The 17,287-nt window shown below is 38.9% G+C and overlaps 1 protein-coding gene across 6 annotated transcripts in view; it reads left to right on the forward strand.

Moving 5' to 3' along the window:
* Positions 1-17,287, forward strand: part of ttc39c (tetratricopeptide repeat domain 39C) — a 110,704-nt gene that overhangs the window by 56,938 nt on the left and 36,479 nt on the right. For 5 of the 6 annotated variants that reach the window (XR_011960612.1, XM_072569680.1, XM_072569682.1 and 2 more), the window contains 2 exons: positions 6,816-6,930; positions 12,519-12,870. Coding sequence is in view for 5 of the 6 variants with exons in the window: in XM_072569680.1 (XP_072425781.1) it covers positions 6,816-6,930; positions 12,519-12,870 (467 nt within the window). In the remaining variant the exon portion in view is untranslated. Of the gene's footprint in view, positions 1-5,643; positions 5,663-6,815; positions 6,931-12,518; positions 12,871-17,287 lie in introns of those variants that run through there. The other variant, XM_072569684.1, reaches the window with a different exon arrangement.

The following is a 17,287-nucleotide window of genomic DNA, read 5'->3' on the forward strand; positions in this document are numbered from 1 at the left end:
AATTACTCAGCATTACTCTTGTAATTTGTTTCAATTCCTTAGCCTTCCTGAGAATTTATTTGGTTGTCTTCCATAAAGACAACTGAATCAGTTCTTTATTATTCTGCTGTTTCTTTGCTATCCATTTTATCATTGATGGCCAAGTGGTATTATTGCTGGTTCATTAATCCAGAGACCCAGATAGTGTTTTTGGGACCTGGGTTCAGATCCTGCCATGGCAGTTTGTGAAATTTGAATTCAATTAGAATCTGGATTTAAGTGACTAATGATGACTATGCAACCATTGTTGACTGTCAGAAAAAGCCATCTGATTCACTAACTTCCTTTAGGGAATCTAACTGCTGTCCTTACCTGGTCTACGCGTGATTCCAGACCTGCAGCAATGTGGTTGACTCTTAACTGCTGAGAAGTGAAGGAGGAGGCAAGGAAACAGATTTGAGGCCCAGTGTAAATTGGTTGTTAATTCGGGTGAAAAAGAAATAGAGATATAAAACATAAAATAAAATTGGTGGGACAGATTGGATGGCAAAACAAATGAAGATGTAAGGTAAAAGGAGATGATAATAGTACAAGTAAAGAAACACAAAATATGTCTAGCAGAGGTGTCAGTAGAAATCATAATAATCTCTTCTATCCAAAACTTGGGTGCATTGGTTGTGATTTCAAATTGTTGAACTTATTATTAAATGCAAAAATCTGTAAAGTGCTTAGCTGAAACACTAACTTCTGCTTAGCTTCCTTGAAACAGTGACGGAGCCCACAAACAGGAAATTGGGGTGAGAATTAAGATGAAAGGCAATCTGGAAGGTTTAGTCCTGTTTGCTGACTGAATGATTTAATAAATCAATCCCCCAACCCACATTAGGACTCGTCAGTGCAAAGGAGACCACATTGTGGGAAGCAAACTTCGTATTGTTATGGAGATGTGTTACCTAAAATATTAACTTATGCTGCCATAGGCTGGATGTATCGATTCGTTAAATTATAAAACAATTGTTTGGGTGTGTGTCTCTTCAGCTTTACAAAGCAGAGGACATTGTCTGCAGCAGCAAAAACATTGCATTTGCAATGAGCTGAAGTTGTTGTGGAGATACTTGAATTCACCTGTGGAAAGTGACTTCAGTTATAGACAGCACTTGGACAATCTGTGAACAATTTAAGACTGCAGAATTTGCTTTTGTGAGAGTTTTGAAATGAAATGAGTTAATTATTTAAGAACTTTTTGTTGGTGAGGTGATGGCCTAGTGGTATTATCACTGGACTGTTAATCTAGTGACCCAAGTAATGTTATGGGAATCTGGGTTTGAATCCTGCACTAGCAGATTGTGGAATTTGAATTCAATTTTTTTTAAAAATCTGGAATTAAGAGTCTAATGAACACAATTCCATTGTTGATTGTCAGGAAAACCCTTCTGATTCACTAATGTCCTTTTAGGGAAGAAAACTACCTTCCTTACCTGGTCTGGTTCATACGTGACTCCAGATCCACAGCAATGTTGCTGACTCTTAAATACCAGATGACTGTGGAGTAGCAGGGCTATGCGTGGGCTCCTGAGCAAGTCCAGGGCTCGTCTGCTCCCATCTGCTTGTTTTCTTTTTTTTCCTTTTTACTTTTGCTCTTTTTCTTTTTTGCTGTTTCGTTTTCTTGTTTTTCTTTCCTTTAAAGCCTTTGGCAGCGGGTTAATCAGTGGCATCGGCACAAGGGCAGATTCCCATCGCTCTGATGCAGTGAACACCATTGCTCCCTGCGATTGGAGGCAGTGGGAACAGCAAGGATATGGCTCCTCCCATCGTTTTGGGGCCAGTGGTAGCAATAGTAAAGCTCCTCCAACGAGCGAAGATGGTGACAGCAAAAACATGGCTCCTCCCAGTACTTGATGTGAGACTTGTAAGCCGACCAAGACTCCAGGCCGTTACTAGGCCTGGGTATCTGCATTAGTGGTTCCAAACACCTTTTATAGAAATAAGACTTAGACTTTAAGGTGTGGATGTTTTTCTTACCTTTTTGGCTTTCTTTTATTTCTGTTGTTGATTTTTTAAAAAAAAAAGTTCTGGTTTTGTAACCAAGATGGCAGCGGAGAATGACGACTTCATACACTTTTCACTGTACTCATTTATTTCTATACTTGAGTGCACGTGACAATAAAAATCTAATTCTAATTCAGACTGCTCTCTGGTGATTAGGGAAGGACAACAAATGTTGGTCCAGCCAGCGACATCCTCATCCCATGAGTAAATAAAAAAGACTTAAAGGACTTGATTGACTTGTTTTATCGTACTGAGCTATATTGTCTAATTTTTAATTGGGATTATAATCTTTCTTTTTAAATTCAAGCATTGTCATGTCTAGTGGAGGAGTGGGACTTGGAGAAGAATTAGTCCAACCTTCTGAAATGAAACAGTATACTAATTTGAAAGAATTTGGATGTGAGCATAAGAGGTATAGTTACTAAGTTTTCAGGTGACACCAAAATTGGAGGTGTAGTGGACAGCGAAGAAGGTTACCTCCGATTACAATGGGATCTTGATTAGATGGGCCAGTGGGCTGAGAAGTGGCAGATGGAGTTTAATTCAGATAAATGCGAGGTGCTGCATTTTGGGAAAGCAAATCTTATCAGGACTTATACACTGAATGGTAAAGGCCTAGGGAACGTTGCTGAACAAAGAGACCTTGGAGTGTGTGTTCATAGCTCCTTGAAAGTGGAGTCCCAGGTAGATAGGATACTGAAGGCGGCATTTGGTATACATTCCTTTATTGGTCAGAGTATTGAGTACAGGAGTTGAGAGGTCATGTTGCAGCTGTACATGACATTGGTTAAGCCACTGTTGGAATATTGCATGCAGTTCTGGTCTCCTTCCTATCGGAAAGATATTGTGAAACTTGAAAGGGTTCAGAAAAGATTTACAAGGATGTTGCCAGGGTTGGAGGATTTGAGCTGGATAGAGAAGTTGAATAAGCTGGGGCTGTTTTCTCTGGAGCATAGGAGGCTAAGGGGTGACCTTATGGAGGTTTATAAAATCATGAGGGGCATGGATAGGATAATTAGCTAAAGTCTTTTCCCTGGGATGGGGGAGTCCAGACCTAGAGGGCATAGGTTTGGTGGGAGAGGAGAAAGATGTAAGAGAGACCTAAGGGGCAACCATTTCACACAGAGGGTGGTGCATGTGTGGACTGAGCTGCCGGAGGCTAGTACAGTTGCAACATTTAAAAGGCATCTGGATGGGTATCTGAATAGGAAGGGTTTGGAGGGATATAGGCCGGGTGCTGGCAGGTGGGGCTAGATTGGGTTGGGATATCTGGTCGGCATGGATGGGTTGGACCGAAGGGTCTGTTTCCGTGCTGTACATCTCTATGACTCTATAACTACAAGTAATTATTAGTTAGGAAGGAGTGTTTGGAAGGAGTGTTTTGTGCCTTAGACTGTATGAAGGAAGGAGATGAAAGAACTGGTGTTGCATCTGTGATGTCGGGGATGGTTCTGTATGATGGGATGATTTCCAGAATGGACAAAGGCTTATTCCCGGTCCATTTGGAATCCTGGGGGTGGGGAATCAGGAAGAACTTTGGTGGTTGTATCATGTTGGAACTGCAGAAATGGTAGGGCTAAGTTGTTGAAAGTGCATTTTACAAGATGCTGAGAATATTTTGCTCATCAGATCGTGTGCCAGCTCAAACAGACTAACTGGCTTCATAGGTTACAACAGTTCAACTGCTTCTCCATGTTAAAAATGCAAGCCACAAGATATCATTTCAGGGTCCTGAGGACAGGGTCCTTGGCCCAATTCTCAGTTACTTCATCAATGACCTTCCCACCACCTTAAAGTTCGGAGGTGGGATGTGCAAGCATCTGTGAAGAATGTTCCGTGCTATCCTAGACCTCTCAGATACTGCCCAATTGCAGCAAGGCCTGGAATAACCTTCAGGCTTGGGGATGATAAGTGGCAAGTAATATTTGTGCTAAACGGACTAGGTAATGACCATATCCAAAGGAGACACTCCAACCATCATGCATAACATTCAGTGGCATTACCATCACTGAATCCCCACGATCAACATCCTGGGGGTCACCATTAACCAAAACTAAGTGTAGATGAATACTTTATTCTGCCCTTTTCGTCCTTCATCCCTCTCCCATGTTTGTCATTGAGAGGCTTATTTATTCTATTTATACATTAACAATCTGATGAGTGTCAGTTGATGCTATTAGCAGTTTAGCATCCCACCAGGTCAGAGTTGCTGATTATCTGCAACCCTTCTATTTGCAGAAGGATATGATAAGCCAATAAACATTCCACAAGCACCCATATTTAATATGTATGGGCCACAAAAAGTTAAACTCCTTGAGAAATACTGAACAAGGCGAGCAACGATTATACGTTTCTTTAAAGGTAGTTGGGAGCGCAGTGAGTCTACTGATTGAATCTTATTTTGTTCGTGCTGCCATGTCAATATGCCTGATATTGGATTGGATATCTTTGTTCGAGTTTATTAAGATTGATTTGGAATTGGACAGAGTAGCAATCTAGTTAAAATGACTAAAATCCAAATGTAAAGGAAATCCAGCATCTATTGGACCTTTGCCAAATATAGCTATCGGTACAGCATAATGAACCATTAGCATCACTGTCTCAACCAATTGAAGATCTGAAATGAATTGAATGGTGGAGAACATGCCATTTGATCAGATGCAAATATCCCACTGGATGTTGACACAGCTTCCAAAGAGCTGAATACTCAATGCTGAGGATGTGTAGATTCTTGAGGTGAAATTGTTGCCACTAAGCCTAGTAGCATTCCACAGTAATAGGGGTATAAAATTTCATTGTCTTTAATATCACACATTTATAATTTGAGAATTTTTGTATTGTCTATCATGGTTGTGAACTTTTCATTTGTTAGCTCATTTGAAAACCAGTGTGAATTTCACTTTGTGGTAGGACATTCTTTGTTCTTATAGCACTATTCTTCTTTAACGTACAAAAGTAGTCTTTGTTTCTGCCTTCAGCCTCTTGCTGCTGACCTTTAAGTTTATGCTTACACCAACTGATAAAAATAGTTTCTTCTAATTACTTGTCAAAGCATCATCTTGTCCTTCAGTGCCCTAGTGAAAAAAGCTCATCTTCTGAAGTGTATCCTAAACCTCTTATAACTAAGTGAAATGATCTCCTCTTATCCCTGTATTACATCTATTAAATTTCTTCACCCACAGTATAAATGTTGCAACTTTCTTACAGAAGGGCAACCACAACTCGACAATTTTGTTTCAAACTGCCTTTAAATAAATTATTTGTACTTGATTCAAAGTTGGTTTCCTGTTCAAAAATGAATTACCTTATGTTTTGAATTAAGCAATGTAATTTAAATAGAAATTTAGTGGTTCTAAAATTTTATATTATAGATGCAACTTTAGAATTTGAGAGTGTCCATGAAAAATACTTTTCTCCTTTTTATATTATTTGCAAAACCAAAGATCTGATTTGATTTATTGATTATATAAACTTATCACTGTCTTTGCCTCATCTCGTTTGCTGAACCTCTGCTGTTTGTCATGCATTAAGTGTCTTTCTGCCAGACATCCCACTTTGCATAAGCTTGAGCTCATCCAAACATTTGCTGCACTTGTACCAAGTTCATTTCATCCAACATCCCAGTGCTTGCCAGGTTTGTACATTGGCTTCCAGTCCAACATTTATTTGCTTCTTTAAAAAAACTCATTTTTATTTTCAAATCCATCTATGACCTCATCTCGATTAGTGTAATTTTTTCCAGCCCCAGAGCCCTCTGAGAGCTTTGTAAAAATCAAATCCATCCTCTAGTACATCCATGCTTTCCATCATTCCATCGCTAGCAGCTGTGCTTTCAGCCTCTAGTCCATAAATCCTGGAATTCCTTTTCTACGCCTCTGACTCTCTACTTCATCCTTGTCATTTAAGACATCCCACAGGACTCAGCACCTTGACCAAGCTTTGAGTAACTTGGTTTAAAATTTTGTTAACTCTTCTGTTTACTATGTTAAATACATTACATTAATGCAAGTTACTGTTAAAGTTAGTGCTGAGGAATTCAAATTATTAAGCTGTACAATTTAAGAATCTATAGGATCCCTTTCTACCTCATCATTGAAACGTTTTGCTATAAAACTTCAAATGTCCATATTTGTATGGATCTTTGGGAGAATGACTATTTTAACGTTCTGATGTATTACTTTGATCCCCAGAGTGCAGTATTTTACACAATTTGGACTAAGTCCTAGTCAATGCCTTTTAAATCCAAAGTAACATTATGACTACAAATCCACTATGGTTAATTACAGGAAGAGATCATTACTAAAATTGAATGAGCGATATGAGCTGTTTCCTGGCATATTTTGTGCTTTTGGAATTTGCCAAATTCTACAGTTTCCTAAATATATTACTCAAAGAACTAATTTTTTGTACCCAAGGCCTTGTATCTGAACCAGTTGTAGCACAATAGATGTTCCATCTGAATTCTCCTTATCCGTAAGTTTAATTTTGCTACTCCTGCTTATTAAGGACAAGATTTTATTGAAAAAATGGTCTATCAATAATTGAAAACACAAAGAAATTTCATAACAGAAGAACGAATATCACAGGCTATTGTGGATTCTCGAGGTTTATTGGAGGCAACACTTGATCGACCATCAATCTTTGTGTATTTCTTGCCATGGGTCTCAGTTGTGTTTCTCAAATAGCAAAGTTATCTGACCATTGGACAAGACCAAAGCTGACCATAATTGAGCTCTTTAAACTTGTTACACCATGTTAAAAATTTTTTTTTCCCTTTTGCTAAACAGATTGATATGCAGAGGCCGAGTGCATTGGATGTTGACAGACTCCAAAGACAAATCATCATTGCAGACTGTCAGGTCTATCTTGCTGTACTTTCCTTTGTAAAGCAGGAGCTTTCTGGTATGTTGTCATTTTAGGTTAAGATTATTACTTAAATTTTTCTGTATTGAAAGTGTAATGTAAGGTGTGTGATTTATACATTTTTGATATCATTTATTTTTGTATTTGGAGCATGAGTTAGTGGCATGTGGGTTTTGGTTTGTATCTATAAAGGAGTTTAACTCCTAAACCTTTCTGAAGTCATGGTTTTGGATGTGGGTTTGCTCGTTGAGCTGGAAGGTTCATTTTCAGATGTTTCGTTGCCCTACTAGGTAACATTTTCAGTGAGTCTCCAGGTGAAGCACTGCTGCTGATTCCTGCTCTCTATTTATATGTTTGGGTTTCTTTGGGTTGGTGATGTCATTTCTTGTGGTGATGTTATTTCCTGTTCTTTTTCTCAGGGGGTGGTAAATGGGGTCTAACTCGATGTGTTTGTTGATAGAGTTCCAGTTGGAATGCCATGCTTCTAGGAAATCTTGTGCATGTCTCTGTTTGGCTTGTTCTAGGATGGATGTGTTATCCCAGTCAAAGTGGTGTCCTTCCTTATCTGTATGTAAGGATATTAGTGAGAGAGGGTCATGTCATTTTGTGGCTAGTTGATGTTCATGTATCCTGGTGGCTAGTTTTCTGCCTGTTTGTCCAATGTAGTGTTTGTTACAACCTTTGCATGGTATTTTATAAATGACATTAGTTTTGCTTGTTGTCTGTATAGGGTCTTTCAAGTTCATTGGCTGCTGTTTCAATGTGTTGGTGGTCTGAGTAGTCTGGCAGTCATTTCCGAGATGCCTTTGATGTAGGGGAGAGTGGCTAGGGTTTTTGGACCTGTCTTGTCTGCTTGTTTGGGTTTGTTGCTGAGAAATCTGTGGACTGTGTTCATTGGGTTCCCATTCTTTTTGAAAACACAATATAGGTGATTTTCCTCTGCTCTGCGTAGTTCCTCTTGGCTTGTTGAAATAATGTTCTGATGCAACTTCATTTGTGGCTGTTGGGATGGTTGCTTCTGTATTTGATCTGTATGTGTTGTTTTCCTGTAGTCGCTGGTTTGAAGTTCCCCATTGGCTGTTCGCTCTACTGTGACATTTAGGAATGGCAGTTTGTTGTTGTTTTCCTCCTCTTTAGTGAATTTTATGCCAGTAAGGGTATTATTGATGGTCTTGAAGGTTTCCTCTAATTTGTTTCATTTAGTGATGACAAAGGTGGCATCCATGTAGCAGACCCAGAGTTTGGATTGGATGGTTGGCAGAGCTATTTGTTCAAGTCTCTGCATTACTGCCTCTGCTAAGAATCCTGATATCGGAGATCCAATGGATGTTCCGTTGGTTTCTCTGTAGGTTTTGTTATTGAAGGTGAAGTGTGTGGTTAGGCATAGGTCCACTAGCTTGATAATACTAACCTTGCTAATGAAGTTAGTGGTGTTTGGTGTATGTGTCTTTGGTCTTCTAATAGTGTGGGCAGTATTTCCATGGCCAGGATAATATTGATTGATGTAAACAGGGCTGTTACACCAAAGAAGACCATTATTTCATCTTCTTCTTTCTTGGTGTCTTTGGTCTTCAGGAACTCTTGGATGGAGTGAATGGAGTGGTGTGAGTCTTCTACTAAGTGTTTTAGTCTTTGGTGTAGCTCCTTGGCCAATCTGTAAGTCAGTGTTCCAGTTAGCGAGACTATGGGTCTGAGGGGGGGCTCCTGGTTTGTGAATTTTGGATAATCTGTAGAAGTGTGGTGTGTTGGATCTGCCTGGTTTCATTTTTTGGAAGTCAGTTTTATTGATTTCTCCAGATTTCTGAAGTTTCTATACAGACAACAAGCAAAACTAGTGTCATTTACAAAATATCGTGCAAGGACTGTAACAAACACTACATTGAACAAACAGGCAGAAAACTAGCCACCAGGATACATGAACACCAACGAGCCACAAAATGACATGACCTTCTCTCACTAGTATCCTTACATACAGATAAGGAAGAACACCACTTCGACTGGGACAACACATCCATCCTAGGACAAGCTAAACAGAGACACACATGAGAATTCCTAGAAACATGACATTCCAACTGGAACTCTATCAACAAACACATCAAGTTAGACCCCATTTACCACCCCCTGAGAAAAAGAACAGGAAATGACAACACCACAAAAAATGACATCACCAACCCAAAGAAACCCAAACATATAAACAGCAGCAGTGCTTCACCCAGAGGCCCATTGAAGATATTACCTAGTAAGGTGATGAAACGTCTGGAAATGAACCTTGCAGCTCAGCAGGCAAACCTATATTCAGAACCTCCACCTGAGCTACAAATCTTCTCAAAACTCGCGAAGTCATGGTTTTTTAAGAAAAATATTGAGAGATGATGTTCTTGGAGGCTAATGGGAATTTGTTTATATTGAGAGAGTTTATGAATGAACAAAGTAAACATTGTAGTGCATTAGGCTTAGAAGGATGTGGAAATGTTTTGTTTTTAGTTTGGGGAATATTCCATAGCTTGAAAAAGACCTATAGTTTCAGTTCAGTTTTCTGAAGTCTAGTTGAAGCTGACAAAAAAGGGAAAGAACTGAAGGGGCTGGAAATGAGAAACAAAAGTAACAATTACTGGAAAGAACTCGGCAATGGGGAGGCGATGGCCAATTGACATTAACACTGAACTGTTATTTCAGAGACCCAGATAATGTTTTGGGTACACAGGTTTGAATCCTGCCACGGCAGATGGTGGAATTTGAATTCAATAAAATTCTGGAATTAAAAATCTAATAATGACCATGCTTCCATTGTCAATTGTCAGAAAAACCCATCTGGTTCATTAATGTCCTTTAGGGAAGGAAATTACTATCCTTACCTGGTCTGGCCTACATGTGACTCCAGACCCATAGCAATATGATTGACTCTGAACTGCCTTCTGGACAGTTAGGGTTGGGCAATTAAATGCCAGAGACACCTAAATCCCGTGAATGAATAAATTTAAAAAAAAAGCTCTGGCAGCATTTGTGAAGGGAAAGCAGAGTTACTGTTGGGGTCCAGTGACCCTTCTTCAGTACTGTTGTGTATCTGTTTTTTGTTCAAGTGGGAGTTGGATGTGTCGAGTAATTTCTCCTGAAGAAGGCAACATGGGGCTCAGTGGTTAGCACTGCTGTCTCACAGCACCAGTGACCCCAGTTTGATTCTACCCTCTGGTGACGATCAGTGTGGAGTTTTCACATTCTCGCTGTGTTTGCATGGGTTTCCTCCAGGTGCTCCAGTTTCCTATCACTATCCAAAAATGTGCAGATTAGGTGCATTGGCCATGCTAGATTGCCCTTCGTGTCCTGGGATGTGAATTAGCCATGGGAAATGCAGGGTTTTGGGAATAGGGTAGGGAGGTGGTTCTGGGTGAGGTGCTCTTTAGAGGGTTGGTGTGGACTCGATAGGCCAAATGGCCTGCTTCCACGCTGTATGAATTCTATGAATCTTTGAAGTGAGATTGTTTAGAATGGTTGAGAAATATGTTGCCTAATTGTAAGAAATTTAGTTTGGAAGTTCTTGTATTTGGTTAAAATCCTGAATGGATTATTTGAAGCTGAGCAAGTCTAAGCTGAGCTGTACGAAGATTCAAGAAAGAGGCTATATAATTCTTGAGGCTGGGAGTTGAAACAGCAATTCAGTTGAGCTCCAAGGATGTGGTTAAAAAGGAATTCTCTGCTGTGAGTACTGCAAAGGAGTGCATATAGAATTGATGGGATTATGTTTTACTGTGCATTTGGAAATCTTGAAACTTAATTTGTATGAAAACAGTTTTGACTTGTTCTGTTTTGATTTTATTTCTTTCACATAAGAAACTTCTCTCTCATTGTTAAAACTAAATCTACTGGACTATATTTGTGTTTCAGTAAAAGTCCATGGAATTAAAACAAAAGGAAGAAAAAAAATATCAAGCCAGATTTCAGTCTGAGATCTGAATTGTCCAGTAATACCATCAACTAGGATCATAAGAGTAATTTAGATATTCTTCAGAAAGCTTCTATTTGTAATGGTTACCACTAGTGCTTTGAAAATTGAAGAATCAAGGCCCCTATATTCTGTATTTCCTTTAATTTTTTTTATATGTTCCTGCCTCTGGCACCTCTGTGGAGTTCTTGCTAGTCTGTCTGAGCAGGGAGGATTGTCTGTATACATTTACATTGGAGGTAGATTGTGTAGCTTTTTCTGTACTAATGTAACTTGGCTGATCCATTTATTGGTGGAAGGAACTGGGTTAGGATACACTTAGGCATATGGGATTTATCAAGTAGGAAGGACACCCCTGCAACTCAAAGATCGCAGGAAATAGAAGAAGAAAAGATTATTTGGCACCTTGTGTCTGCTCCACCATTCAAAGTGATCATGACTGATTCAGGGCTTCAACTCAACTTTCCTGCTCACTCCAAATGTCCCTTGATTTCCCAAGTTATCAAACATCCCAGCTTTATCCCAGCCTTAAATACATTCAATGATAGAGCATCCTGAGGGAGAGAATTCCAAGGATTCACAACCATTTGAATGAAGTAATTTCTCTCCTATGTAAGATATGTTCTTGGGATTGTAAATGCAACCAAAGTGAAAGGTTGATAGGTGAAGTTGGTGAAAGAGAATTGATTAGTAATTCTGGTTTAATGTCATATTTTTAAATTAAGCTTCAGAGATTATAAGTACTGAAGTGCCTCTGTGTCTTTGGGCCTATGAGTGACATTGGTGCCAATACAATTTTATCCACAAGTGTCAGAAGTCACATGACACCAGGTGATAGTCCAACAGGTTTATTTGAAATCACAAGGTTTCGGAGCACTGCCCCTTCATCAGGTGAAGCGCAGAGAGGCACATAGGCACAGACTTTACTGCAGAGAGATCAAAAGGTCATACAGATGGTGTGAGAGGAATGTTGAAAGATTGAATAAGTCTTTGCAGGTGATCAGAAGTGTCAGATAGTGTGAGGAAAGTGTCAACAACTGATTCAGCCATTTGGTTTGTCTCCCACACCACTTTGTTAATCTTTTGTAATTAACTCTCTGCCTCAATTAATCATATAATAGGTTATCCTTCACTTACTATTCAGCTGTTGACACTTTACTCACACTATCTGACACTTCTGATCACCTATAAAGACTTATTATTCAACCTTTCAATACTCCACTCACACCATTTGTTTGATCTTTTGATCTCTCTGCTGCAAACTCTGTGCCTATGTGTCTCTCTGTGCTTCACCTGATGAAGGTGCAACGTTTCAAAAGCTTGTGATTTCAAATAAATTGTGCTGGACTATAATCTGGTATCGTGTGACTTCTGACCTTGTTCACCCCAGTCCAACACCGGCATCTGCACACCATCTCACTATGCAGTAGTTATCAGCATTCTTGCCACATTTCCAGCTGGCCATAACTGATCAAGAGGTGTCCTGCATTGAGCATGAAATACGAAATAGATTGGCGGCGTGTGGGGAAAGAGGGGATTACTATGCATCTTCCTGCAGCAGGATGACTTTTGTGTTTCTTGGTTATCTTAGACAGTTTAGCTTCATTTTGCCACAATTGAGGTGTAAAACTAAGTGTTGCTTCTAAAAAGTTGACAAAGGTTTTGTTTCTTTCCTTCCAAACTAAAGCGTATATTAAAGGTGGATGGATCCTTCGAAAAGCATGGAAAATTTACAATAAGTGTTATGCAGAAATTGATGCACTACAGATGATGCATAAAAAAAGATCTCAGGAATCTCTGACGTCTGATAGGGCTAATGATAACCATATTCCTGCTGTATCTCTACAAGAAGAATCACTAAGTAGACTGAAAGGTGCTGTCAGCTTTGGCTATGGGCTTTTCCATCTTTGTATATCAATGGTACCTCCTAACCTGCTGAAAATCATCAACTTACTGGGGTTTCCTGGAGACCGTCTGCAGGGATTATCTTCCCTAATGTATGCAAGTGAAAGTAAGGACATGAAGGCTCCATTAGCTACGTGAGTACATGTATCAAGTACTTGATTTTCCTTTAAAAATGTTAATAATTGCACCAATTGCATGATCCATTTGTGAAAATATACCTCTTGTTTTCATAGCACATGGAATATCTTTCCTGCTCACTTTGTGGAGGTTATTGCAGTGGTTCAGGGGAGGGAACACACCCGGTTAAATTAAGGCAGGTTAGCTTATTGGTCATCTTTGATGTGTTCTGATTTTGTTTTGGCACAAGCCATTAGCATTTGAGGATGCTGATCTTGTGTCAAATCGAACAAATGAAACAAAATCGATCTTGGTCGAGCAAATGTTTCACAACTTCATATCCATGTTGCTACTTGTCCCCTTTATTTTTTTAAGCTGTGTTATCTTCCATAAGCTACTGTTACATCATCAAAATACTCAAATCAAGTTAGTTATATTCAATTCACCTCTAATTAAGGCTGTGCTGACATTCCTTTTCTGCTGTTGGTCCTTGATTGTCATTTCTAAAAACCTTTCCACCACCTACGCTTAATTGGCTGGTTTATCCTTGCATCCTCTTTGGAACAAGAGTGTAACATTTTCAATTCTCCAGTTCTGATATCAGATATATGTCTGAGAAGTAGTGAGGATTGTGGTCATACCTCCATTATATCCACTCTTCAACATTCCTAACACTTCAAGAAAGAGACTGATCCTTGTTAATTCCAGTGGATTCAAAGATCCTGCAAAGAGCCCCCAATTGTTATGATTCCAGCGGATAATATTATTTGACAATTCTGATTCCAACTGAAATCTGACTTGATTTTGTCATGTTTTGTTTATCTTGGTTTTAGTGAGTTGATTTCTCACTGCAACATAAGCATGCAATGTTACAGATTTTACTTTCATGATAAAACAGAACTTCACTAGCTCAACAATTGTGTAAGATAGAATAAACCAAAACCTTTACTTATAACACAAGTTCAAAGAGTTTTAAATACATAGTAAAAGTATAATCCCAATAAAACCAAAACGCTACAAATTCCCAAAAAAATCTCAAAAAGCATTCCATGTTCAGTACTCTCACCAGAGGAACTAAATTGACCTAAAATATCAGGAGGCTTAAGGCAACTATGACTTGAACTTCAAGTCTGGAAACAATGATATTTTTTTCTTGAAGCTTTAATACATATGACCTTAAATGCACTCAGGTTCAAGTAACCTCTTATGGTTTTATCCTAATATATCTGGGATTATCACTAGCTCCTTACTCTAATGTAATCTAATTTTACTACATTCTCCCCTTCTCAGGATCATCTGCTGTACACAATTACCGCAATCCTAGGTCTTCTCAGTACTGCTGAAAAACAGATAAACCAAGCTATGGGTGTTTTCCTATAAGTTTAAAAAAATCTTGGCTAGAAATTTCCAACATACCTTAAAGTACAATTAGTTTGCTTGCTAAGTCGTAAGACATCCTAAGGTGAATGAACAAAATATACAAAAACCATTAATGCTGCTAAAGAAGCACTCTCAAACTTTTAAAAGGAATTGCATTAGTTACACAACTATTTACAAGTTCATAATTAAATTTAGTCACAAAAAAACTCGTGTTATTTACCCAGATTTAAAATGTATATGAATCCATTTAAATCATAGTACATTCCTATGATGATGCCTTCTGTATGCATTGTAAAACAATTTGCAACTACATTTTGGACATTGTCTGAGAAATGAGACATCTAAACCCTCCTTATATTTAAATATCTATAACTCTCAGTGTTCACTAAATGTTAGTGGATATTTGGGTGTTGGCTTGTGAACCGGCACAACTGTAGACGAAGAGAAACAATTTTTTTCAATCTTGCATTTCCTTTTTTCTAATTCTGGCATCTTAACTTTTAATAGGTCAATGTCTAACTTCCTATTTTAAAAAAACTTTTATAGAACATTACAGTGCAGTACAGGCCATTCAGTCCTCAATGTTGTGCCGACCTGTGAAACCAATCTGAAGCCTATCTAACTTAGACTATTCCATTCTCGTCCAAATGCCTATTCAATGACCATTTAAAGTCCCGTAAAGTTGGCGAGTGTACAACTGTTGCAAGCAGTGCATTCCAAATCCCGACTACTCTCCTGAGTGAAGGAACTACCTTTAACATCTGTCCTATATCTATCATCTCTCAGTTTGAAGCTATGCCCTCTCATGCTAGCCATCGCCCTCTGAGGAAAAAGGCTGTCACTGTCCACCCAATCTAACCCTCTGATTATCTAATATGTCTTAATTAACACCTCTCAACCATTTTCTCTTTAACAAAAATAGCCTTAAATCTGTCAATCTTTCCTCCATAAGACTTTCCCTCCATACCACGCAACATCTAGTAAATCGCCTCTGAACCCTTTCCAAAGGTTCTACATCCTTCCTATAATAGGGTAATCAGAACTGCATGCAATGCTCGGAAAGTGCGGCCGCACAGAGCTTTGTAGAGCTGCAGCATGACCTCATGGTTCCAAAATTCGATCCCTCTATTAATAAAACCTAACGCACTGTATGCCTTCTTAACAGTCCTATCAAAGGGGGTGGCAACATTGAGGAATTGTGTACATGCACCGAGATCTCTCTACTCCTCTATACTACCAAGAATCTTGCCATTCGCCCAGTACTCTGATTCCTGTTACTCCTTCCTTTCTGCATTAAACTCCATTTGCCACCTCTCAGCCCAGCTCTGCAGTGTATCTATGTCCCTCTGTAACCTACAACATCCTTCGGCACTATCCACAACTGTACTGACCTTAGTGTCATCTGCAAATTTGCTAACCCATCCTTCTACGCTCTCATCCAGGTCGTTAATAAAAATGACAAACAACAGTGGACCCAGAACAGATTCTAGTAGTACACCACTAGCAACTGAACTCTAGAATGAAAATTTCCCATAAACCCACCACCCTCTGTCTTCTTTCAGCAAGCCAATGTCTGATCCAAGCTGTTAAATCACCCTCAATCCCATATCCCCGTATTTTGTGCAGTAGCCTTCCATGGGGAACCTTATCAAATGCCTTATTGAAATCTGTATGCACCACATCAACGGCTTTTCCCTCATCCACCTATCTGGTCACCTTCTCAAAGAACTCAGTAAGGTGTGTGAGGCACGACCTACCTGTCATGATACCGTATTAACAATTCTTAATCAACTTATTTTTATTTTAGATAATTATAAATCCTAACTCTTCTAACCTTTTCCAACACTTTACCCACAACCGAAGTAAGGCTCACTGGTCAATAATTACCAGGGTTGTCTCTACTCCCTTCTTGAACAAGGGAGCAACATTTGCTATCCTCCAGTCTTCTTGTACTATTCATGTACACAGAAATATTATGGTGTCTCTTAATGTACGGTGCAGAGCTGCTAACCATATCCCTGCTTGGCTAATGTATCTAATATTTAGTTGCTTCCAGATTCATGTCATAAAACAGCCACTTATCTTTGATCTGAATTTGGCCAATATGTTGTAAAAAGTAACTATCATTGTTTACAATATGATTTTTGTTTGTCGGGAACTTGTGGTCAGACCAAGTACTGAGTGTTGACTAGGAATCCTTGGTGTTATTGGGAATGTCAACTTAGCTGCTTTCCTATAGTGAAATCATTATGTTAGATCTAGAATTCTCTATCACCTACAGTATTTAAGCAATCCAGAATTGGAAGTTTAGAATTGTGGATGAGCAAATACAGAAATAGCTAAAAGCTAGTGGGCAAGTATAAGAAAAATTAAAAGGATAATGGGAGTTTGGAGTTGCCTTGTGATTTGGAATACAAGGGATGGAAGTCATGCTATCATTGTTTAAAGCTCTGATTAGACCCACACATGACACGAAGAAAAAATTATTTATGCAGTGAATTATAATCTGGAACTTGCTGTCTGAAAGGCCAGTGGAAGTGAATTCACAAGTAACTTTCAAAAGGGAACTGAAGAAATAATTGTAGGGCTATGGGGAAAGAACTAAATGGGATTCATTAGATAACCCTGTCAAAGAGCTGCATGTACGTGATGAGGCGAATGGCCTCCTCCTATGCTAAGACCATAAAGCATAGGAGCAAATAAAAGTCATTCAGCTTATCAAGTCATAAAATCATGGCTGATCTAATAATCTCCAATCCACTTTTCTGCCTTTTCCCTATAACGCTTAACGATTAAAAATCTGTCTCACCCTTGAATATACTCATTGACACAGCCTCTACACTTTTGCCATAAAGAATTCCACAGCTTTACTAGCCTCCTGAGAGAAGAAATTCCTCCTCCTCTCTGTATAAGTAAATGACTCCTCACTCTGAGATTGTGCAGTCTGGTCCTAGATTCTCCCACAAGGGGAAACAATCTCTCAGCATCTTTAATGTCAAGCCATGTAAAAATCTTGCATCTTTCAATGAGGTTGCTTCTCATTCATTTAAATTC

The sequence above is a fragment of the Chiloscyllium punctatum genome, chromosome 5 (genome assembly GCF_047496795.1).
Source record: "Chiloscyllium punctatum isolate Juve2018m chromosome 5, sChiPun1.3, whole genome shotgun sequence".
In the NCBI taxonomy this organism is placed as follows: Eukaryota; Metazoa; Chordata; class Chondrichthyes; order Orectolobiformes; family Hemiscylliidae; genus Chiloscyllium; species Chiloscyllium punctatum.